Source organism: Culex pipiens, chromosome 2, assembly GCF_016801865.2.
Source record: "Culex pipiens pallens isolate TS chromosome 2, TS_CPP_V2, whole genome shotgun sequence".
In the NCBI taxonomy this organism is placed as follows: Eukaryota; Metazoa; Arthropoda; class Insecta; order Diptera; family Culicidae; genus Culex; species Culex pipiens.
In genome coordinates, this window is record NC_068938.1 from 92538078 (window position 1) to 92561313 (window position 23236).

At 39.4% G+C, this 23236-nt stretch overlaps 2 protein-coding genes across 6 annotated transcripts in view; one reads left to right on the plus strand and one right to left on the minus strand.

The window, feature by feature from the left end:
• Nucleotides 1–357: 357 nt before the first annotated feature.
• LOC120418959 (DNA-binding protein RFXANK) lies at nt 358–23236 on the plus strand. 2 transcript variants are annotated; one of them, XM_052707010.1, is made up of 4 exons: nt 358–494; nt 557–847; nt 22896–23014; nt 23092–23236. In XM_052707010.1, exons 1-3 carry the CDS (start codon nt 463–465, stop codon nt 22963–22965), a joined length of 393 nt encoding a protein of 130 aa, XP_052562970.1. In that variant the 5' UTR covers nt 358–462; the 3' UTR covers nt 22966–23014; nt 23092–23236. The 2 variants fall into 2 exon arrangements, with proteins under 2 accessions (XP_052562970.1, XP_039437436.1); XM_039581502.2 differs by lacking the exons at nt 22896–23014; nt 23092–23236 and adding an exon at nt 904–1265.
• The window catches only part of LOC120418960 (uncharacterized), a 60821-nt gene continuing 39116 nt past the window's right edge, over nt 1532–23236 (minus strand). Inside the window, exons 9-21 of one of the 4 annotated variants that reach the window (XM_039581504.2) lie at nt 19214–20329; nt 18439–18687; nt 17872–18021; nt 13532–13685; nt 12817–12974; nt 12497–12620; nt 10905–12260; nt 9987–10052; nt 4241–4602; nt 3820–4176; nt 2090–2201; nt 1928–2025; nt 1532–1862 (exon numbers count right to left, since the gene is read on the minus strand). In XM_039581504.2, coding sequence (XP_039437438.2) covers nt 1686–1862; nt 1928–2025; nt 2090–2201; nt 3820–4176; nt 4241–4602; nt 9987–10052; nt 10905–12260; nt 12497–12620; nt 12817–12974; nt 13532–13685; nt 17872–18021; nt 18439–18687; nt 19214–20329 — 4479 coding nt within the window. In that variant the 3' untranslated portion in view covers nt 1532–1685. Of the gene's footprint in view, nt 1863–1927; nt 2026–2089; nt 2202–3819; nt 4177–4240; nt 4603–9986; nt 10053–10585; nt 12475–12496; nt 12621–12816; nt 12975–13046; nt 13336–13531; nt 13686–17871; nt 18022–18438; nt 18688–19213; nt 20330–23236 lie in introns of those variants that run through there. The other 3 variants (XM_052707005.1, XM_052707006.1, XR_008211944.1) reach the window with 3 other exon arrangements.

The window sequence follows — 23236 nt, forward strand, 5'->3', positions numbered from 1 at the left end:
GAATGTGCCCCAGACATTGTTGCCAGCGATTTTCTACACTTTTGGTGCAACAAAAAACATACCCGGCAACAATGCCATGCGATTTGAAGAAGAAGATCAACAAAAACAAAATGTGGAGTATGGGATTTGACAGCGCGCATTTGCCGAAAGTGCGGCGCGTCGTTTCGAGGCTGATTTGCCGCGTGTCTTTTTCGGGAATACGCGCAATAACAACGTGTAACGTTTCGAGACATTTTACTCAATTTTAGGTTAGTAGGTTACACGAAAAACGTTGAAAACTAAAATTTGAAGCTTAGTGCGTGATTTCAATTATGTGTGTTATCTCTTTTTGTTTACATACCATCTTCTTACCAGATTATCATATACATTTTTAATGTTTTGATAAGAAATTGTAGAACTTGCTGTGCGTTTGCATAAAATAAATTATTTTTCACGCTAATACGTAATAAATCATTGTGGAAAATGAGTTCTTCCCCAAATTCAGACGAAGAAAGGTATAACTTCAATAATCTGTAATAATAACAACATCAAAATTATCGTTTTTCAACCCATCCAGAAAGCTCGACTTCAACCCGCTGCTGCTGGCAGGAAGCGGAAATCGCAAAAGTGCCTTCCTGCCGTACAAGCCGACGACCACGGTGCTGACGAACCTGCAGCGGGGCAACACCGAGGCAAACATCCCGAGCGAGATCTGTCTCAACTTTCACGAGAAAACGGGCCAGGGCGAAATCACCGAAGAGCAGGTACGTGCGGAGAAAACCGTCGATTCCGTGGACTCGAACAACTACACGCCCCTGCACTGGGCCTGCTACTACGGCCAGCTGTCGTCGGTGCAGATCTTGATCAAGTTAGTATCGTGGGAGGGGGAATTGGGGCACAGGTTCTGAGGCTTTCTCATTTTAGTTGTGGGGCAAACCCTAATCGGGAAGCTATCGATATGGTTAGTCCTTTACTACTGGCTGCGGCTGGTGGTCATCACGAGATTGTCCGACTTTTGATTCAAAAGGGTGCCAAAGTTAACCATATGAACGTGGAAGGGAATACTGCGCTAATGTACGCCGCAGCCGGGAATCATCCGCACACGTGTAACGAGTTGCTCACGAGAGGGGCAAATTTTACCGATACTAACGAGGACGGAGAAACGGCATACAGTTTGGCTGTCAAAAACCAGTCCAATTTGGCCCAGGCTGTGCTGGAGAATTATATCACATCACTTTTAATGTCTTGAGCGAAGTGCATTATATTTTTGCTGTTGCCCAAATTTGTACCTGTAAAGTAATATATTTCTGTTATTCACAACATTTCTTCGATTTCATCCGAACTTCCTTATTGCTGCCCATCCTTGAAAAAACGGCTATTATCCAGTTTAGTTTTGGCTGCCGATGTGAAAAACCAAACGGCTAATATCCCATTCCCCTTTGAAATTGCCCTGTCGAAGATTTGGCGACAAACAAAAAAACGCGTTTTTCTCGCAATACTTAATTTGGCATAATAGCCGAACTTTCAATTATGGGCAGATTAGTTCTCCAAAGTGATAATGAAAATCTTTATTTAAATAAAATATTTCAATACATTTCATGCTACCATTTCATGTTACAACAAATCTAATCAACATTCTGGACCAACAATTTAACACAAATTTAACAATTTTATGTGAAACATGTATCAATCCTCCCATCAACCCTTTATTCTCTCTCCTCCTCCTGCAAGCGCAAAATATCCGCCTTGTTCATAAAGTAGTAGCTCGGCTGTCGACCCTTCAAATCCTTCATCACCCGTTTAGCCCCATTCTTGATCAAAATTCGACTGATCGCCTCCACGTTGCTGATGCCCATCGCATAGTGAATGGGAGTGCGCTCCAACTGAAAGCAAAGAAAAATAAAACTTTAATTTCTCCACCCTATCGTGCTTAAACACGATCCCTCACATTATCTCCGACTTTGAGCGTGGCTCGAAAATTAGACGCCAAATACTCCACAATGTCCTCGTTCTCCATCAGCACGGCGATGTGCAGCGAGCAGCGACCTGGAATCAGGAAATGTTTAGAATACTTTCTAAAATTTACAAGATATAAAAAAGTTTAACTCACCGTAGTAATTTTTGGCGCGGGCAAGCTTCTGCCCTTCCGGCGTTTGGAGGATCTCTTTCGCCTTGGGTAAGTTTTTCTCTCGGATGGCGGTCAGCAGGTTCTCGCGTTTTTCCTGTTGATTGTAAAAGGTCCAAATTTACAAAGAGTAAAATTGCATGAACTCAAAAAATATTAACTAAAAGCTTTATAAATTGAGCAGTTCTCTACAAAATCGATCTTTTTCTGAATTTTAGTTTTTGTATTTTTTTAATCCGGTTGAAACTTTTTTGGTGCTTTCGGTATGCCCAAAGAAGCCGTTTTGCATCATTAGTTTGTCCATATAAATTTCCATACAAATTTGGCAGCTGTTCATACAAAAATGATTTATGAAAATTCGAAAATCTGTATCTTTGGAAGGCTTTTTGCCTTCCTCACCTTACTGAGGAAAGGCTATAAAATCACTCGGAAAATCTTGACTTTTTTTTGATAAGGTCCTATAAACAAATGTAAACATTGAGTGTATCCCTTTCACACCTTATGTCAAAGTCCATCGGAGTAAGCGGGATACACTCAATGTTTACATTTGTTTATAGGACCTAATCAAAAAAAAGTCAAGAAATGAACTTTTTAGTTAGACCTCCTAGACCTACCTTCATTTGTACATATCGACTCAGAATCACCAGCTGAGCAAATGTCTGTGTGTTTGGCTGTATGTAGACATGTGTACCAAATCAATGTCACTGAAATATCTCGTCACAGGCTTAACCGATTTTGGCCGGAATGGTTTTAATCGATCCGTCTTAACGTCCCCTAAGTTGCTATTTAAATTCATGCAGTTTTATCATGTACTTAAAAAGTTATGTTAAAAAAACTGTTTCATTATAAATTAAAATTATGGTAAAAAGGGTGGTTTTTTCATGAAACCCTCACATGTTATATATTTTTAGAAAGCATATGAGAAGACCTTTTAGGTGGAGTAAGAATTTTCAAGATCTGACTCACCTATCTTAAATTACAAGTACAGTACTTGTTCGGTAACTGGGCTGAGAACGTAGCCCAGTCACCGAATGCTGTTCGCGAACTGGGCTGAACGAAAAATAACGAGGGTAATACCGATGCATAATTTTTTTTAATGAAATATAAAAATAATATTTACTAAAATTTATTTACAATGATTGCTTTTCATATTACTTTAATTGTGAGTTGAAATTACATAAAAGTTTTTTTATTTGTTGAACATGATTTTGAAATCCATTATCCCCTCGGTGTTTTCGGTTTGTTTTGGTTTTTTGACGTTTGTCTGCTTTTTAACTGGGCTACGGCCCAGTTATCGAGCGCCCAGTTAAAAAGCAGCCCAGTTAAACAACGCCCAGTTACCGAACAACTACTGTAGTTTAAAAAATGGTCTGAAATCACATAACCTCAACTGGTCGGGTCTGATCGCCACGAAAAAGCCGTGTAGAGGGATGCCATTTTCCTCAAAGGCCGTTTCTGTATAATCTTGACAAAAAGTCTGTAGGTTTTTTTACTCATCACTTATTTTTAGGTTTTAGGTTTTAGGTGTTGCGAACGCTAGGGGAGATCCATAAACATGTGGACACTTTAGGGGGGTTGGAGTCACTATAAATGAGAGGAAGGCACCAACCACCTAAAGGTGGATTAAGTAACGTTTTTTTGATCGATTTGATGTATTCGACAAAGTTGTAGGTATGGATAAGGACCACACTGAAAAAAAAAATGGTACTTCATACCTCAAACTCCCGCGCCCCTTCCAAAAACTCCGCCACATCCCGGTGACCGCGCGACGAAGCCACCTGCAGGATTGTCGTCCCGTCGGTTCCCGCCACATCCACGATGTGATCGTACCCGTCCAGTAACATGCCGGTGAGCGCGTCCAGATCTCCGCGAGCGGCCATCCCCAGCACAAACCGGTCAATCTCCCGGGCATTGTCCGGCTGGGTGGCCTGCAGCGAAACGTCCCGCGCCGTACGGTACAGCTCGTCCCGGTAGGTCACGCTGATGCCCGATTCCTCAATCAGCTGAATCAGGGCGTTCTTGCCGTGCGACCTGGCACAGGCAAAGTGCAGCATGCTTTGACCGTGTTCATCCTGTGGGAAAGAAGATGATTTCTTGAAGAAAGTTCTTAAAAAGTATCTCCAAACCCGCCCATACTCGATTATCGCTGGACACCGCACTGTCCGAGTCGTCCGGCGACGGAGGTCCCTGGTCTTCCCGCTCCAGCGGCATTTCCGCAACTCCGTTGCTAACGGGAGGAGGTTTGTTGGTCGGCTGCGGCACTCCGCTCTCCAGCTCCTGCTCGGAGTCTTCCTTGACGGCGAGGTCGATGCTGTTGTTGTTGGAGTCACTTTTCTGCAGGGTTGTCGCTCGCTCCGATGTCGTCTGGCTGCTGGCACTGGTTTTGTTGCGGCTCTGGTTTGCAAAGTTGTACAGATACGTGGCCAAATAGGTTATCGGATCGGCCGGGCGTCGGTTGGCCACCTCGGTGAGTCCTTTGATCAGTGGGTCACCGAGGGCTGGAAAAGGCAGATAAATTGATAATGAACATATGGAATGGTATTGCAGAAATTTGTAACTATGTGGAGACGCATGGTGGTCTTTAACGAATCGTTGGAAACCATGCTTCTCCACAAAACTAAAAGTTTACGAGAATTTCTCGGACGATTTCGTTGGCCGCATGATATCTAATAGTTTGTAAAAGTACTAAGTTTCTCTATGCCATGCCACGTCATAACGCGTTTTCGCCGGACTATAAAATTTTCGGCAATTATGTTATATTTTAAAGAATTTGTTACATATTACACTTAATTTTTCTGATACGTTTTACTTAAGGGTAATTAAGGTCCTTGATCACGAATTTGGGGTTCAATATACCTCTTGAGGTATATCCTAGGGTACTACTCCAAAACCTCCCTACAAACATCTATACCACTAAGGTGTCGTAGGGATCCCTGCGCACTTTAGATAGGTGTTTACCAACATTCCTTCCGTTCCCCAAAGGATAGCTTAGACCCGGCAAGGACCCCCTTCTTATGCCCTGGGTTGTATTACACACTCATCAAAAGATGCAGACATGGTATCTCCCGTGTTGGATTATTGTTCCGAATGAGAGTCTAATACAACCACACCAAACAGTGGGATAAGCGTTGTGGATCCATCCGTGGATAGGGCGTCCTAAAATGCTAATGCTACTCCTAATGATCACGAATTTGGGGTTCAAATTTCAGTACTATCTAACATCCAACATTTCCAACAGTTTTAGGTACACATCTGTGATGATATTTAATTTTAATGAAGTGTACTCAAAAGGTCGTTTTACCTTCAACAAAGTTTGAAAATAATTTTAAAGATTCTGCCATCCTAATCTGCCCATAATTGAAAAAACGGCTATTATCCACTTTTAGCAAAATCGAAATTTTTGCTCCAGGTGGTAGAGGATGTTCCAACGCATCTTCTGAAACTGAAACTTGCCGATGTGAAAAAACAAATGGCTAATATCCTATTCCCCTTTGAAATTGCCTTGTCGAAGATTTGGTGACAGACACAAAAACGCGTTTTTCTCGGAATACTTAATTTAGACTAAAAGCCGAATCATCAATTATGGGCAGTAATCCCAAGTAACATTTTAAGCTTTATCAAAGCTGTCACAACCGCATAAAACCTATCAGCCAAAACCAACATTAAAACCACCAAGTCGTAACAGCCTCCCCAGAACCCCGATAAACCTCACTTAAAACCCAAAAGGACCTCCGCAAAAGGTTGTTACGGCCTATTTATAAAACCCAAATAGGAGTTCAAGGCTTTACAACGAAATCCTAACAACCTCCTTAAAGCCTTGATAAAGCCTTTGTTAAAACCTTGTTAGGAGTTAGGGAAAATGACATTTCATACGTCTTCATGCGTCTTATGACAAACAGATTTTATTCTGGCAAAAAAATGAGTCTTCGTCTTGCCAAATGAAATTATGGAGATGGTTGTCAAAAATGGTGATGATGATATGATAGATTTTGGAGGTAATTGAAATAATTTCCAACCTTATTTCTCGAAATTGGCGGCTCAAATTCAGCTGCGGTTAAAATTTTATTGATGATTGTATGGGAGATAGAGGCAAAAAAATCAACTCGCTTCATCAAAAATCATTATTTTGTAATCATAGTTTTTAATGTTAAAACTATTGTGTTGCAAATCTTTGCAAAAAATGTTCAAATTATGTTTGAACTTCTGTGGCTATGCTAACGATGTCACAAATTCATCATAATTGTGTTTTTTCATCAAATTTATGATTTTTAATTTTTTCTGCCAGGATGGCGGTCAATCATATTCAATCAGAGCACGCGTTTAGCGCCATATTTATGCACTGCTTTTTGGCCGCGATAAATGCTCTATTAGGAGCTTATGGTTTTAAGTGAGCTTTTTGCATGCCTAATGGCACTTGACAGCTACAACACCCTTGGTTTTAACAAAGCATGCGATAAAACCGTTTGGCATGGCATTGTTGGCACCGTTTGGCATGGTTGTGGTGAATGCCCAAATAAAACTATTAAGCAATCAAGATGCTACAATAAAACCTTAATAAAACTTGGTGGTGGCTAGTTGGTTTAAAAATGTTACTTGGGATGTCCTTATCGATTTTTCATTAACCCAGGTGGGCTTTTTTTTATAACTTTTTTTGTATAGTCGATCATTGTTTCACAAAGTTGTAGAACAAGCAAAAACCTTGGCAAAATCGTAAGTTAAGGTTGGTTGCATCCTTTCGCGTTATCTCAATCTAATTACTCTTTTTATTTTTGAAAAATAGCATTTTTTCGAAGTATTAAGCTTTTGCAATGTTAGTTTTAAAAAATTATCCCAAATACCAAGAATTGATTTTTTTTTGTTCTATTTGACCAGTAACTATTTTGCAATATTAATTTTTCTATTAAAACATTTATAAAATTTTGACAGCTGTCTATACAATATTGCTAATAAAAAATCGGTACATCGAAATCAAATTTCTGAACCTTTTTGATGTCATTAACAAAATTTTAGTTATTACCTACCCAGAAAAAAAAATGTTCCTTTTTATCACATAAAAATGAAATTGCCAAAAATAACCATATTTGAATATCTTTGTGTGTGTGTGTGTGTGTGTTTGTGATATGTTTTTAAAGATGAAAAATGTCATGGTGGACATTTTAGCCTTTTCTCATAAACTTATCATGTTGCATGTAAAAAACCATGTAATTGCATGTAAAACATATTTTACGCTAAGGCTATCAACTCTTGCTGAGCAAAATCCGTACTTTTTTCCGGTATGACTCCATGGTATAACAACAACTGTTAAATAATTATTTAGATAAATTTGAAATTTTGGACTTAAAAATATAAAACTGTGTCGTGTTTACATCATACAACTTTGCTAACAGAGTGCTTATGACTTGCACGTTTTAAAAACAAAATAAACTGTGATTTCGACGGTAACATTTCAAAAGGCATCATGTACATTTTGACACTTTCTGGGTTATTGCATAGTCTGAAAGTACTCCTAATAAGCTACCTCTCCACCAAAAATGAGCAAAAGTTACTTCAGTAAAGTCTGTTTAATCATGATTTTAAATAAAGTAATAAAGTTTATATAGCCCTGTCAACCGTCAAATAAAAGACTACATGAACCTCGCGACGAAAAAAAAGCATAATGAAAAAAGCGCCATGAACATTCGGCGAAGAAAAACGAATCATAACAAAGCGTCCCCCTCAATGACAGCAGGGTGATATTGACGTTGGTGATTTCAAAAGGAGTTATGTTTGTTTTTCTCAAATAAAATTACGGAAATAATGTTTTATTGAATTTGGATGATCAAGTATCAATAAAATCAACGTTTTTCATCGTTTGTTATCATTAGAACATCTTATTTTGCTTTTATATCAAAATGGGAATTGAAAATGGATGCTCAACATTTAAATGCGTTTTTCTCAAAAAGGATTTGAAATGTTGGCATCGAATTCGCTGAATCAAATCGTCATGTTCTTCCATATTTTTTACCAGTTTCTGCTTAAACGTTTGAAATTGTATGTGGACTTTTGGGCATACTTCAAATTACTCATAATGCGACATGTTTCATGAAATAGTTGAATAGTGAACTAACGAAAACTAACGGAATCATCTGGGATTCGAACGCACACTATGAATAACTCGGAGCGTTTGGTACGGTATGTCCACGCCTCCTTCCTCCCATGATGATTCTATGCAATGTGGGTTATGTTCACATAATATGTCTCATGCGTTCGCAGAATATGTCTAATACGATTCATGCAACGCAGTAGGCCTGGCTGCTTTAATGATTGTAATGCATTTTGGGGTCCATGACAGTAGGGCGTCCAATTTTCCCGGGTTTTGAATTTCCCGGGAAACGGGAAAAATATTTTTGAAATCCCGGGAATTCCCGGGATCTTGGGAAATTTTTGAAACAGTCATAAAATCTATGTTTTCATTATATTGGTTATGTTTTCAAGCTTAAAATCATAGAATTAGCACAAAAATATTAATTGGTGATAATCTACACTTCAATCGAAACATGGACAGCTGTTTTTATGTAGCTTAAAAGAACATAAAAAAATTAACCTGTGGTGTGGTTCGGATTTTAAATTAACCACAATTTTAAATACATTGTGATTCAAATTTAATATCTCTTTTATAAATCCAGAGTTTTTTTATAAGGTCCTATTTTTTTCATAAAATTATTTTTATTTGGTCCTTTTCGGTACTGGGACCTGGTTAGGACCGAGTCGGCATTTGGAATTACATTGTTCTTAATGCTAAGAGTAATTACAGAGGATCTTGTGTGTAAATGTTAGTGGGAGGGGAGCCGATTACCCGCGGTCCTATAAACATATGAAAGACTTATTGGTCCTTTAAAAAAAAAACTCAAGAAATATATTTCTTTTATTTATTTTTGTATTTGACGTAACTAGAAAAGCAAGAAAAATTTCTTTGAAAATGTAATAAAAAACAAGAAGCGAAAACAAATAAAATAATACCGATCAATGTAGAATTTTAAATAGGTTTTGCATTTCATTTTTTACATAAAACATATTTTAAAACATATTTTTGAGTTACTACTTTCAGCTGTGGAAACAAACACTACAGTCTGAATAGATACAGGAGATTTTAGAGCAACAAATTTGGAAATCGGTGTACCTGATTGTTTAGTTCAGTTCCTGTTTTAATAAAGTCAATCAAAAAATTATGCAAAAAATGGCATCAACAGCTGTCTTAATTCGATACAAAATAATATTATATGATATTTTTTTCAAATTCATAATCATAAATATACTTAAATATAATACCCAGTTTTTTTAAATATATAAAATTAAATAGAAAATATTTAAAGCGCTAGGCATTATGTAAACTTAAAAATTTTAACAATTTTCCCTGATATGCCGAATATTAATTTTATTGCTTTAAAATTCTTATCGATTACTAAGTATTCAACTTGTTATCTGTTTCCACAACCAAATCTGAATTTTCAGAGTAAAATTTGATTATTTTCAATCAACTTCGGGAATTCCCGGGACAAATTATAAAAAAATCCCTGGATTTGGGAATTCCCGGTTTTCAAAAAATCCCGGGATTTTTGTCCCGGGAATTTCCGGGATGGACGCACTACTCGACAGTACTACATTTATTAATAATGAAAGAACATGAGGCGTAATCCAACTACAAGTTCTTCCAGGATGCTTTTTGGATTAGATTAAATCGGCTTTTCCGATCCGATTTTTATTTTTTTTGTGTACAATACATTCCTCAGTCAAGCATTTTGTACGGATTCGTTTCTGTCGGAAACCGTACTTTGTTTTTCTCGGAGATTCTACCGAATTTAAAAATGTGTACGAACTTTAAAAGTATCAGTAAATTACTTACATGTCGCTAGATATCTGCCCTCCTCTGTTCGAAACAATGGTATCTCAACCTGTGCGTCGCTCAATTCTGAAATAGATAGAATTTACCAACAAAAAGAATCGATAGCGAGTTAGTTAAAAATCCTCTACAGTGTGCAGATCCATATTTAACAGAATTAGAGCATTATATCGAGTATATTTGGCATGCAACAACAGATGTGTAGCGCAGTCGAAAGACAAGGCAACTCAAAACATAACACTACTACTTAACAAGGCTTCCAGTACTACTTGCTGCGCAAACTACCAATAATACATACAAGCTGTTGGAAAGATTTCACGACTTGGTTAAGCGCTGCTGTAAGAGAATAAAAAACAACACGTGCCACACCCGGTCAACACGGGAGGGGACCGTTCCGAGACACGCACGGGGCCAGCCACATTATTGCGATGCGATTCTGTCAATTGATACATCAAGCACAAATCGGGAGGGGGTGTGCTGAGGGGGTACACTGGATGTAGAATACAGTTTGGGATTTTTTTAAGAGTAAATATCACACTGGAAACATCAAAACGATAGACTTGAATGAGGTGAGTATGAGAGAAAGGAATCGATCTACTAACCCGTTGCTCGTCCGGTGAAAATCTTTCCAACACTTGCTCTCTCTCTCTCTCTCTAAGCACTCGCTCTCACTACTTGCTAAGCTATTTAAGATAAGTCTAACGTTAGTCGTATAAAGGTTAAGGTATTCTGCAGGAACTGTTGTTGCTGAGATGAGGTTGAGGTTACACATACTGTCGGCTAGTCATGAACACCGAATTTTTCACTGGATGCTGAAGGTTCTACGTTCTCTAAGTGCTGAACGATGAACGGCGATGTGGATGAAGGGGGTCGATTTCTAATGGATGGCCGCCGCCTCCACTAAGCTATTCTTTTTCTTACGAAATATCTTCAACAACGTGGCGGCAATGTGCATCGAGTTGGACATCAACAGGTCCTTTTCGAGCGCAACGATGTTGGTGATGGCACCGGTGTAGTCCTGGAAGATTTGCCACTCGCTCTGGGACAGGCTGCGCGTGTTGCTCATCCGGACGGATTGTTGGTTATCTGAGGAAGTTAGGAGGTACAGTCCGCGAGCCTGGGAGAGATGGCGCAGGTTTTCCTTTTCTTTGTTAAGGTGGGGAAGTTCCAGGGTGAGCGTGATTTTGAGTCCGGTGCCGAGATAGGAAGGTCGTGACGTTAGATATCCCAGGAAGTAGCTGTGCTTGAACTGAATTTTGTCCTCGAGGAAGTTCATGGCGCGACCAATTTTGGAATATGCGATTCCGATGTCCGCTGGATTTTTCGAGCTTGTACAGCACATTACTCGCAGGTGCTCCTGAGCGTTGATCCACGCTACTAGATCTTGGTTGTGACTTACGTAGACTCCTCGACCGTACGGCCAGTATCGACCGTTGAGTGCGATGGATTCCGCCGTTTGGTATGGATCGGAATGGTCCAGCATGGGAATCAACAGTCCGCTGGTAGCGAGAATCGTTCGTATCTCGGATTGGCTCTCGAGGATTTCGTTCATTGTGTAGTACGTCCCCAGCTCGTCCTCGCCTATGGCGTTGGCGAACAGCATCGACAAAATCTTCGACGTTAGAATACGTTCTGCCCTTTCTAGTTGTGCTATGCTAAGATTCAGCGGAAACTCAAAGGCGTCCAAGTTCCGACAGCACTCGACAACCGCTCCGGTAATGAACCGCCCGGAAGTGTCCAGATTCAGCTGGATCTCGTTGGGATTCTCCCGGAGAACGTTACCGTTGCTCTCGTGCGTTTCATTTTGAGTTTCGGTCATCACATACCGTGGGAAGAATTGCATCGGCGGATGTGGTTCAAAGTTCGGCTGCACTTCCATGCAGTGCATATCCTGGATCAGCGGGACAAGAAACTCTTGAAACACCACAAACACATCGTAGTCTGGTATCACGATTCCCGCGTTTAGATCTTCATCGATTTTCCGCTCCTTGGTCACCTTCTTCATCGCAGGCCAAATCACATCGAACAGATTGTGATCGAGCTTAGTTTGCCGTTTCTTGATTGTATCGAAAACACTCCTCTTCAGGAATCGCGCCAAATAGGAAGTAACCAGCACTCGCAACGAGGAAGCACTGCCGGGGACACTGTTGCTCGGAAGCGTCACCGTCTTCAGCAGGTCGGCGACCGGTTCGTGGATAATCTTAAAGCAACGCTCCAGCGTCGTCAGCGTGTCCACATCGTCCAACTCCCGGCGGGCACTGTGCAGATCGTCGGGCACTTTGGTAGCATATGGGAACGAAAAACGCGACATGAGTCCGGGATTCGCAATTTCTAGACCTGCTTACGTCGCTTTTCTGCTGGGAAAAAAATATCAAAAAACAAACCAACAAAAAGCAAACCCAAAAACTTCTTGCAGAGTAAAAATCTCGAACCCAAAAACACGTGAAATCAGTGGACAGTGGACAACATTCACAGCGAGTAACGGGTGTGAGGAAAACTGAGCATGTTCTCACCTTGATCGTTGAGCATATCATCGGCGAGATCTTCTTCGGCGCCATAGTCCTGCAGCAGCTGACGGTGAGACAGTAGATCCTTGGTTTCGTCGTGGTTCAGGTAATACTCGGCTGGATGATTCAACTGTTGGAGCACGAATGAAATCGAAAAGTTGTGGAAAAAACGTTCACCACTCGTATGAAATCGATCGATAACCGAGGGTGGTGCAGCATTACACCTATGAATAATGCATGTTCCAATATGCGATGATAGACAAATGGGTTGCTTTCCTTCAAATTTTCATCCACGGAACACATATAAAATCGTGATTAATACTCACATTATCCTCCGCCTTTGGATTTGCCCCCAAGTGATTCAGCAAGTTGTAGAAGTGTCCGTTGTCCTTCAAGGTGGCCGCATAGTGCATCGGAGTTCGGCCGTTGTTGTCCGTTGCGCTGGTCGTCTCCGGAAAGCGACCAGCTAAATATCTGACAATACCTGGAATTAATCAAGTGAAAAAAAAAATCAATGCAAGTGCCACTAATCGTTCACTATTAGAGCTAGTATCACTGTTAATATCTTCGATTGCCAACTGCTGCGGTCCGGCCATCCTGGACGACAACCGTATCCGAACAAACACGGACAACTAGTGAAGCCACTCGAGAGTCCTTGCAATCATCAAGCGACTCTTGTTAGCAAAGAGACAAATGACTTCGTTAGCAAACCCCCTATCTTTTTAAGTATTAGTTATCGACCTTTCAAGGTATTGGTAAATGCCCTCCCCCGGCCTATGTATCCATTAAAAAGTAATTGATTCCGGACGTCCTTGATGATCGGGAAAAGTTTTCACCGTGCACGTGCCAGGTCACCACCGCCGGTGGCACAGTTTCTCGTAATGATAGTCCTATACCTCCCCCTTCTACACGCAGTATACATGGGACAAACATAATTTTCTCACACGTCACACCGGAATGTCTCAGTTTGAAATTGATTGAAATGTAAACTTAACTCGCACTTTACATTTTGTATGAGGGGGGCCGCGGCTAAAAATATACCTGAGTGTCCGAAGATGGTGGCCACGTGCAGCGGGGTGGCACCGTGCGGCGAGATTTCGTCCCGGGCCGTGGCGAACTTCCGGCGGTCGAGCGCCGACTGCAGGTCACGCAGGCTGCCGTCGCGAGCGGCCACGTGCACGCGCCGGATTTTGTTCTGGAATGAAGTGGGTAGACAAAAATTTTAGTTTCAATTTAGTTTTTAGTTTTCAAGATTTTTATTGAAAAAAGGGTGCTTTTTCTTCGTGGAATATTTTTTAACCCTCTACTGCCCAATTTTTTTTTCGAAGATTTTTATTTTTCCCGTGTTCAGGAGGTCATTTCACCTTTTGTTCTACGAAAAACTTTACTTCTCTTGTTTAATGTTTTTCATGTTTCATTTTTAGTATTTTAATTTGCATTTATCTTGTTTAGTTTATGTTTGTTTTTGGTAGTATTTGGCCTATTATACCACCTCTTATCATTACATTTTGCCTGTTTAATTTTTTCATGTTTGTATGTCACTTTTTCGATTTTTTGCATTTCAATTTTGTATGGGAATTAATATAAAAAACCTCTTTTTTACATTTTGATTTTTATCATTTTTAATTTCCTCTACATCAAACCAACACAATAGCGTTAAAATTGAGAAAATTACCTTAAACTTTCCCGAAGAAAGTACACTCAACCCCCGGTGGTTGGTCACTTTTTCGTTTGACACTTTTTTAATTTTTATGGGAAATATATCTATTTTAAGCCTAATAAGTGGTTGTGTTTGAATGATGCTGGATAATCTGGAGTGTACCTTGAAATTTACTAAAACCAAGCACACCAACGAGTAGAGCAACTTTTTTTGAACATTTCTGTTTATTTTCACTTTTCCTAAAAGTTATTCTATTCCTTTTACAATCATTTGAAAAAAAAATCCAAAATGTATTCTAATCAAACGAAAATGCATTGGGCTACGCCCATTTTTCTATTTTCAGCGCTCTTTTGGGTCTGCTTAGTGCTGCCAAAATTGATGAAATTTTAAGCGAACACTCACGAAAAGTAGCATTTATAGAGAAAATTTTCCTGGCATCGCTGGCTCACTCCAACAGGCGCTGCTGGTGGTGTTGGTGGCCACCCTCTGTTCTTTATTTGCCTTCGCTTATCGCTCGGTTTTCTTCGGCCTTCGAATGGCATGGGTCGTCAAAGTTTAATCGTCAAAAGACTTGGCGCGGTTGTTTTTTTGATGGCGCCTGCTAATTGTTTACATGTTTCGGGATTGTTTTTCAAGTGAGTGACCAACTAATTTTCAAAAGGACGTGTTGCCGGCAGACATGCATCCGCTCTAACTCCTCTTTTAGAAGAACTTGTTTGGCATTTGACGTAGAAGATACCCAGCATGTTGTGCCAGTGATTAGAATACGCTAATTACGCTTGTCTTTAAGGCTCCCGAAGACCCTGAGAGATTATTTTGAAACCCAACTGAGATATAGGTTAAGAACTCTTAATTGCACTCAAAGAGCTTTTAAGAAGTTCTTCTTGAGAGCTTAAGAGAACATTTACATGAAAATATAGCTAAAATCGGGTTTTCCAATGAACCAATGTTTTCTACAGATTATTCAAGCCACAAACAAGAGATTTTTACCTAGCAACAAGCATAACTTTGCTTTAAACGAAAATGCCATCTAGAACAAGCTGAGTGCCGTCAAAAAGAGCTCATAGTGCCGATGCATGTCTGGTTGCCGGTAGTTGGAAGCAATTTCATATCTTGAGCGCTTTGAAAACGTTAGCGCAAGTGAAAAGAAAATTGATGGCGACTTTCGTTAAGCAGTTAATCTTTCATCTTGCGTTTGCCACCAAAATGATGAGAAATGGTCTCGCAAAATAGAAATTATGATCAAAAGTGCATTAAATTTGATCTTTTTGGCCAGTACTTATCATATATTTGCGTGCATACTCAAGGCGGTGCTGCTGCTAGTAAGTTTATAGTCTAAATAGTATTTTTGGAGCTTTAATCGAGCATCAAACACTTCATTTGACGAAAATAGGTGTTTGATTAGAAAGGGTATATTTCCCCTACCCCGTTGGTTGGTTAAAGTCAAACTAAAAAGTGATGAACTGTCACTTTTTACACGGCGCTTATGAACACTATCAAAACAAACAATCTCTGTGTGAAGGGGGTGTCAAACTAAAAAGTGACCCCGTTCGTTTGACAACAGTTGGTGTCAAACCATTGGGGTTTGGGGTGTATTGTGCTATCTTGCTCCTGTCAAAAGATACAGTCTGCTCAAAACTGGTCTAAAACGTGATTTCCGAGCAAAAAGTTTTAGACCAGTTTTTAGGACGCTGTTTCTTTTGACAGGAGCAAGATGGCACAATACTTTCTTCTGGAAAATTTTAGAGAGTTCTCTCAATTTTAACGCTATTGTGTTGGTTTGAAAAATTTAGTGGAAAATAAAAATGATAAGATCAAAATGTAAAAAGAGGAGGTTTTCATACGAATTCTCATGCAAAATTGAAATGCAATGCGCAAAATGTGGATGCAACCAAACGCTCCCAAATTTTAGGGGGTTGTTTTGAGGTCCAAAGGCATCAAAAAACTTTTTTCTGGTTTGATTTGATAATTTTTTAAATTTTCCATATACAGTCATCCCACATATTCGGAACACTTTTGTGATAATTTGTCAATAGCATGCCAAAAGAATCTTTTTGTCGACCCTACTATTTTTAGGACCTTTATTTGGACATTATCTTGCTATTTCACTAGTAAAAGTAGTTCTTTTGAAACAAAAAACTGCATTTCAAGATCATTTTATCCAGAGCAGCAAAACACTGCCTTTTCCATAATTGTGGGATGTTATTGTGCCTCCCACAACATCAAAACATGTATAAAACATCACTAAGGTTGAGTTTCATTGGTTTCAGGTGTGTGCAGTCATTATGTTGATACAAATATGTACTCCTGGAGAGATCCAAAGTTTGTTTACATCCGTAAGATAAAAGTGTTCCGATTTTGTGGATTTCAAGGGTCAAAGTTTTCCTTGAAAAACTTGATATAAAAGTTAAAATTTTCAGTTGTTCGATACAGCATTCGAAAGATCGCAAGAAAAGCTTTCAAATGAAGGAAAAAGCGAATCATTAAGTTCAATTATCGATTTGATATGATTTTTTGAACATTGGCCGATCTGTAAACTGTTCCGAATATGAGGGATGACTGTAAAGACTAGCTAGTCTACTGTCCAGTTGTTTTGCAATCATTAGTTTACTATAATTTTAAGTATTGACAAAATTATTTCTTGCGAAAAAAAATTTCAATGCTGTAATTTCATTTAAAAAAATCAAATGTTTTTAAACGCATTTTAGTTTGTTTTCAGTTGATCTTACTCCTATTTTAATTACATTGTAATTTTATGTTTTTTTTTTTGGGCCTTAAGTTTTAGGACCAATTTGAAGGAGGTGACATATACTTTGAACAACATTTGCAAGGGCGTTAATCAAATGAAAAAAACGAAGCTTTTTTAAAAAATACAAACAGATATAAAACATAAAAATAAATTGAATTTCAAAAATAATTTAATTTTTGGTATTCATACTCTAATTTTTTTAATTTCAAAACTTTCTTAATTTCATATTTTGAAGATTTTGAAATCTTCAAATTTTAAAACTTTAAAAATTCAATCGTTAAATTTTTATAACCTTTGATTTAAATTATTTGGATAACTTTTATTTTTATGAATAAATGAATTAGGCCGTTGCAAATATTTTTAAAAATTTTAGCATTTCTAGGCACGAATGAAAGCATAATAATTTAATGTAATCGTATTTGATTTTGCATGTTAAAGAGAGCATAAAACGAAACAGAACATATTTGCTCCCGGAGCGCTATGGTGCATTGGGTGACCAAGTTGTAAAAAGTCACCATTTCAAAATATCGTTTGTTTTTTTTTTTTGTTCGATAGTAAACAATCCAATTAAGAACAATCCTAAGATTCAAAGTTACGCCGTTGATTCTATTTATTCATTAGGACAAGTGTGGCTAATTTGATCTCGCTATTCATAAAAAGGGAGCAAATGTGATGTTCACCCCAGTAGTGGAGACGGCCTAACAAAGAGGAAAATACCTTCCACAGGATTTCTTTACTTTCAACTGCAAACTTTACCATGCCTATGAGTGAATAATTAACGTAGGTAATAGGAATATCCTTAATTCGTTGCAATGCCTCTTTTTCTCAACATACAATTTATGGAATAAATAATTCACCAGCTCATTCAATACTGTGCCAAGGTTTCCTTAACCAAGCGGCACCGATTTCGCTTAAAACTGTGAGAAACTCGACCAAATGTCGACCTTAATCAAACACAAAACAAAAACTCACCATGTAGGAAGGCACGTTATCTAGGAAGGCTTGAATTTCCGGCAGCTCGGACCGCTGCCCGAGCAGCTTCTTGCCCTCGCCGTTCAGCACGATCACCGCCAGCTGCTCCATGTCGCCGGTCTCGATGACGTCCCGCACGGAGCGATCCTCCTGCAAGAAGGACCAAGGGGAACACGTTCGATCTCTTTTTGGCTTTTTATTTATTTTTGTTTTTTTTTTTGGAAAAATGAAACTTTAACTCATTTTTTGTTTTTTTTTTTTTTGGGATTGGCAGCTTTGGAGTGGGAATTATTTCAAAGGGTTGACTATCTAAAACTAGTGTGCGATAGCTTTTGGAACCTCGTGCGCTGGCATACGTTTTCGTTCCGGAAGTAAGGAAACAGTTGTGTGCAGTTTGAGAAAAAGTTTATTTACAAAAGAACTGTTTCCGTTTGATTGTTTGATTTTTTTTTAATATATATTGCGAGAAGGTCACACACGACACTACAAAACCATGGTTTGAAGCAGATTCCCTAAAGGTATTCTCTACTGTAGGTGAGGGTTTGGGATCTAGGCAGAAATTATTACATTGGGCGAGTCTAGACCGTCGCCGGATGGTTGAGCACTGTGCAGTTGGCCTCCATCCGGTTCGCCCAGGACGGTTCCGGCAATCTCCAGTGCCGGGCTGGGAGACGCAACTTTGTCGTCGGGTTCGTCGTCGTCGTTGGCGTCGACGGCGGGTTCGGGCTCAACAGGCTCTTCTGCATTGACCTCATTTTGAGCCGGCTCGTCGTTTTTATTGGTGTCGGAGGGCGCTCTGTCCTCGGCGGGTCCAGCCTAAACGATAACGATTAGTTGGCATTTAAAGCGGGGAATGGCAAATAGGAGAAAAGAAAAATAGGATAATTAGACACAACCTTTCGAGTAAAAGCTTAATCGAGGCTAGAGATGTTAGCAATTGATAAGACAGACAAAAATGCTTCATATTATATTTGAACATTGAACAAACACAGATACAAACACAGTTGCTTTAATGCTGCTTTCTAGGTTATGTTCGGGTTGCGTTTCATTTCTTCCAAAAAAGTTCATTACTACGTTAATGTACACAAAAAGTAGGTTATAGTTGCTTCTAAAGCCAGAACTAGAGATCAATACTTTCAGTGGTCAATGCTTCTAAAATGGGGATACACTAGAGAGGATATATGTACGTGTGTAGGTATGCTTTGCTAGTCAAAAAACAATGGACAACATTGATTGCTGATAGGACACTCTAAAAATAGATCGATAGATAATCAAGTTCACTGCATAGTTCAAAAATCTTTCAAGTTGGTGAAACTGAAGCCATAGATTATAGACTTTATACCTCATTGCTACTCTTGTAATGAATTATTTCAACATCGGCTTGATTTGAGTCATCGTTCGAGTCGCTCTTGTCATCGCCATCTTCAGCGACGTCTCGGCGGCTCTTCTGCGAGGTGCCGGATTTGGCCGACCTTTGCTGCTTGCGGTCCACTCCCGACGAGGCCGAGCCATTGCGAACCGTCGAGGAGGTCGATTGAGCTCTAGATGTGGCCGATAGTTCACGGCCACTGACGACCCTTGACGGTGGTCTAGTTCCGGTTGATTGGTTGTCATGTTCTACGGACTGATCGTCCTGATTGTTATTCGTTTCAATGACAGAAATGGCTGATCCATTTCGGCTTCCGAAGCCATTCGACATCGACTTTGCAGAGTCTGGAATCGTTTTCTTAGATGTTGCCGAGTTGATCTTTACCGTCGATTGCTCAGAGTTGCTGCTGCTCACCGGTCTGGATTTGGCAGAATTATTTGCGGAGGTGCTCAAATTATCTCCAACAGCAGATGATACTCTGCTCCCACCTGATGCAGCCGAGTTTCCATTCCTATCAACAGAATGATTCGAAATCGTTACGGTTGACGGTCGTGAACCTTTTCCAACCAGCGTCGCCGCCGAAGAGTTGCGAGTTCCTGTCTTACTTTGCGCTGAAATCTCTCTGTTGCCCACCGAACCGTTCTCAACCTCTTCGTCCGGCTTGTTCAGGCTGTCTTGATCAATCTCTTCCTCATCTCCACCGTTCGCACCCAAAGCATCACTCTCCAGACTATCGTTCGTGAGCTCTCCATTCGCTTCAAACTCCCCACCAACATCCACGCCATTTGCCATCCCATCAACTCCATCTCCCCCTCTAACGCTCTTGGCGCTCGTAATCGCACCCTTGACCAAATCATCCACAACCGTGTCAACTCCAGCAACTTCATGCGTTCCATCATCAACGTCAACTTCCTTTTTCCCACCATCGTCAACCTCGCCGGTTTCCTCTCCATCGGCCACCTGCTCACACTCGCCAGTTTCAATGTTTTGCTCAGTTTGCTCATTTTCAGCAGCAGCAGCATCATCAGCCGTGACGACTTTACCGCCGTCGTCGCCACCGTCCCTGTCTCCTGTAGCTTCAGTTTCAGCCTGGAAATGTAAACAAATTGGACACATTTTTTCCCAGTGATTCTCAACGCGGCGCAGTGTGGGGTTTGCAGAGTGATTAACAGATTGTTTTTAGATCATATTTTTTTCTCGCTGAAAGAAACTTTGTTTAGAACATGTTTTTTGCTACAACAGATAGGGTCAGTTACTTCACTACCATTGTAATGTACAGGTTTAGTATGTGAGAAGGGTGCTGGTTGCTAAACAAATAGAAACGATTGAATGTACAGGATGGAAACGAAAGGTCGAAATGGAAGGTAGAATTTGGGAAGTATGAAAACAAACAAATCTCGTCAGAAAACAAAAACCCTCAAAATTTTAGTGAACTTCTCTCACCCACAAAAGTGAGAAACAAGTCCCGATCTTCCAAAAGAACGTGAATAAGTAAACGATTATTTTGTGAGTTTCAATGTTTTGTTTTAAACATTGCTCATAAAAAAATGACATTTTCGTCGTTTCATGTTTCACCTAAAAAATAAATAATGAAATCTAAATTCTGGCAGGTAATCCCGATATTGGTATTTTAGCAATTCGCGTCTTTTAACTGAAAACATTTTAGTACCGAAAATGTATATCACTAAAATTGTGCTATCTTGCTTCTGTCAAAAGATACAACTGAGCATGAGCATGAGAGACCACCCATGGTTGCCCCTCCGATGCTGAACAGAACAGTAATATCCTTTCAGTACGACCGATCATAGGCTTCAACGATCTAGTGATGTTTCTCTTGTCAACAGCATGTATGATTGCGTTGAAAAGAGTAAACACCATGATTGCTGAAGCTTCATCAGTTGCGAATAGGTAACAGTCATTGGCCACCAACGGCGCCCGCCATGTCAGTTTGTAGATCTCGATTTTAAGGGACGGGAATGTTAGTTAGTGCAGGTTTGCACAGTGCTTAGACCCCACAAGCGCCAGGAACCTGACAATACACAGAAAAAAATATGTAAATTTACACAGCACGTAATTACTTATGTAAACTCACTCAATGTAATGTTGAAATATGATGTAAAGAGTAAAAAGTCATGGAAATTACTCCAATGTAAATCTAAATCTAATGTAAATCATGAATCTAATGGAAACGTTGAGCATGGAAACTCAAATCTGATGAATTTCTACCCGTGTTCGGCTTCCAGTAAATTCCTATTTAATGTAAATCATATATCCAATGTATGTCTGCCAAACGTTGACTTCAAAACTACCCGAACTAAAAATAGTTATATTTGGTTCTCTTTCTATCGCTCTCATACTTCGCTTGCCCACTGCCTGAGCCTCGCCCTGAACAAGTTGATGCTTTAGCCACTCGTTTATAAAATGCGAAGATGGTTCAGTCGGCAGCGGGTAGCAGCAGTAACACCGAACATTCTACCCGTCGTCCGTTCGATTCCAGTCCAGCGTTATTCCACTTGGCCGTCGACGAGAAAGCGTCCCCTACCTGTGAAACAACTTTTTTAAATCATAATTTCCTTTTGCTGCCCGCTTCACTCATTTTTAAAATAGAACATAGGCCATACTCTTTTCCTACTGCAATCCAAGTCGAGGTTCTCATTTCCATTGGCCAATCAGAATTAGTTGATTTGAACTAATGTAAATTTCAAAACTAATGTAAATTCCAGAACTAATGTAAATTTTCAAAACTAATGTAAATTTCCAATAAACCTAATGTAAATATACATCATTTATCATGATACCTTTTGGTACATGATAAATAATGTAAATTTACAGAAATATTTTTTCCTGTGTACGAGCAACCCAAATCATTTTTTTGTAATTGTCTTCTTTGTTACACTCTAAATAAAAAACTAAATTTCAAAATTAAACTGTTTGTTCTAAATCAGCGATTCTCAACGGGGGTACCGAGCCTACTTGATTTACATGGCAGGCGGTACCAGCCTAGAAGAAGGTTGAGAATCGCTGTTCTAAATGAATAATTGTGACACGAAAAGTAAATTAAATTTCTCTTAAATGGCATGTTCCATCATTTTTTACAGTTGAGTTATGGAAAATGGTAGAGTTTTTGAAAAAAAAGTTCATAGACATTGTGTGACCATTCTCAGTACACATTTGAAGAATATAAATCTCTAGAAAAGTCTTCCCGTTTGAGAAACATTTAAAAAATACATTGAAATCCTATCGGGGTGACGGTTATCAAAGAACACGAGCACGCGTTTCAGGCTACCCCAATGCTCATGCTTCTCCTTGTTTTGAGATTGTACTAGCATTTTTATCATTTTTTTATGCCTACTGTAATTATAGGAGAATGGAATTTTTCAAATTAAGCACGATTGAAAAATTAAACATTTTATATAACAATAAGTCTTATAACCACCAATAAAATATAACATGTCTTGAAATGGGATTTTAAAGTACAAATGTCAACAGAAAAAATACTTTTGCAGTGCACAATATGACCCGATAATGGTACATGCTAATTTGTTTAATTATGCAAAATAGATGCTTGGCTCCAGATACCCTGGCCATTATTAGTACCAATACAAGAGGGGAGGGAAGGGAAAATGTAATAACAGTTGATTGCTTGTTTTCGCAGAGCTTCCATCAATCCACACCACCATCCTCAAGTTCCAATGATTGGTCGGTGTGGGCAGGTGTGCATTTGACAAGTAAAAGGATTGTGCCACCCCCCCAGTAATGGGGTTTTTCCCGTAGGTATGTATATGAATCACTCTCTAATCTCTATTGTTTTTGTTTTGTAACATGTGTGAATGTGTATGTGTTTGCTTCAGGCGAGCTTGAAACTAATCGGAAAATGTCGAAGGAAAGAAAGGAAAATTGCATGAAGAAGGGAAAGAAATGTATGCTACAAAAAATGCACTTTCTTGCAATAGTTTTTCAGGAAAAAAAAAGAAATAAAAGGGGTGAGGCAAAGAG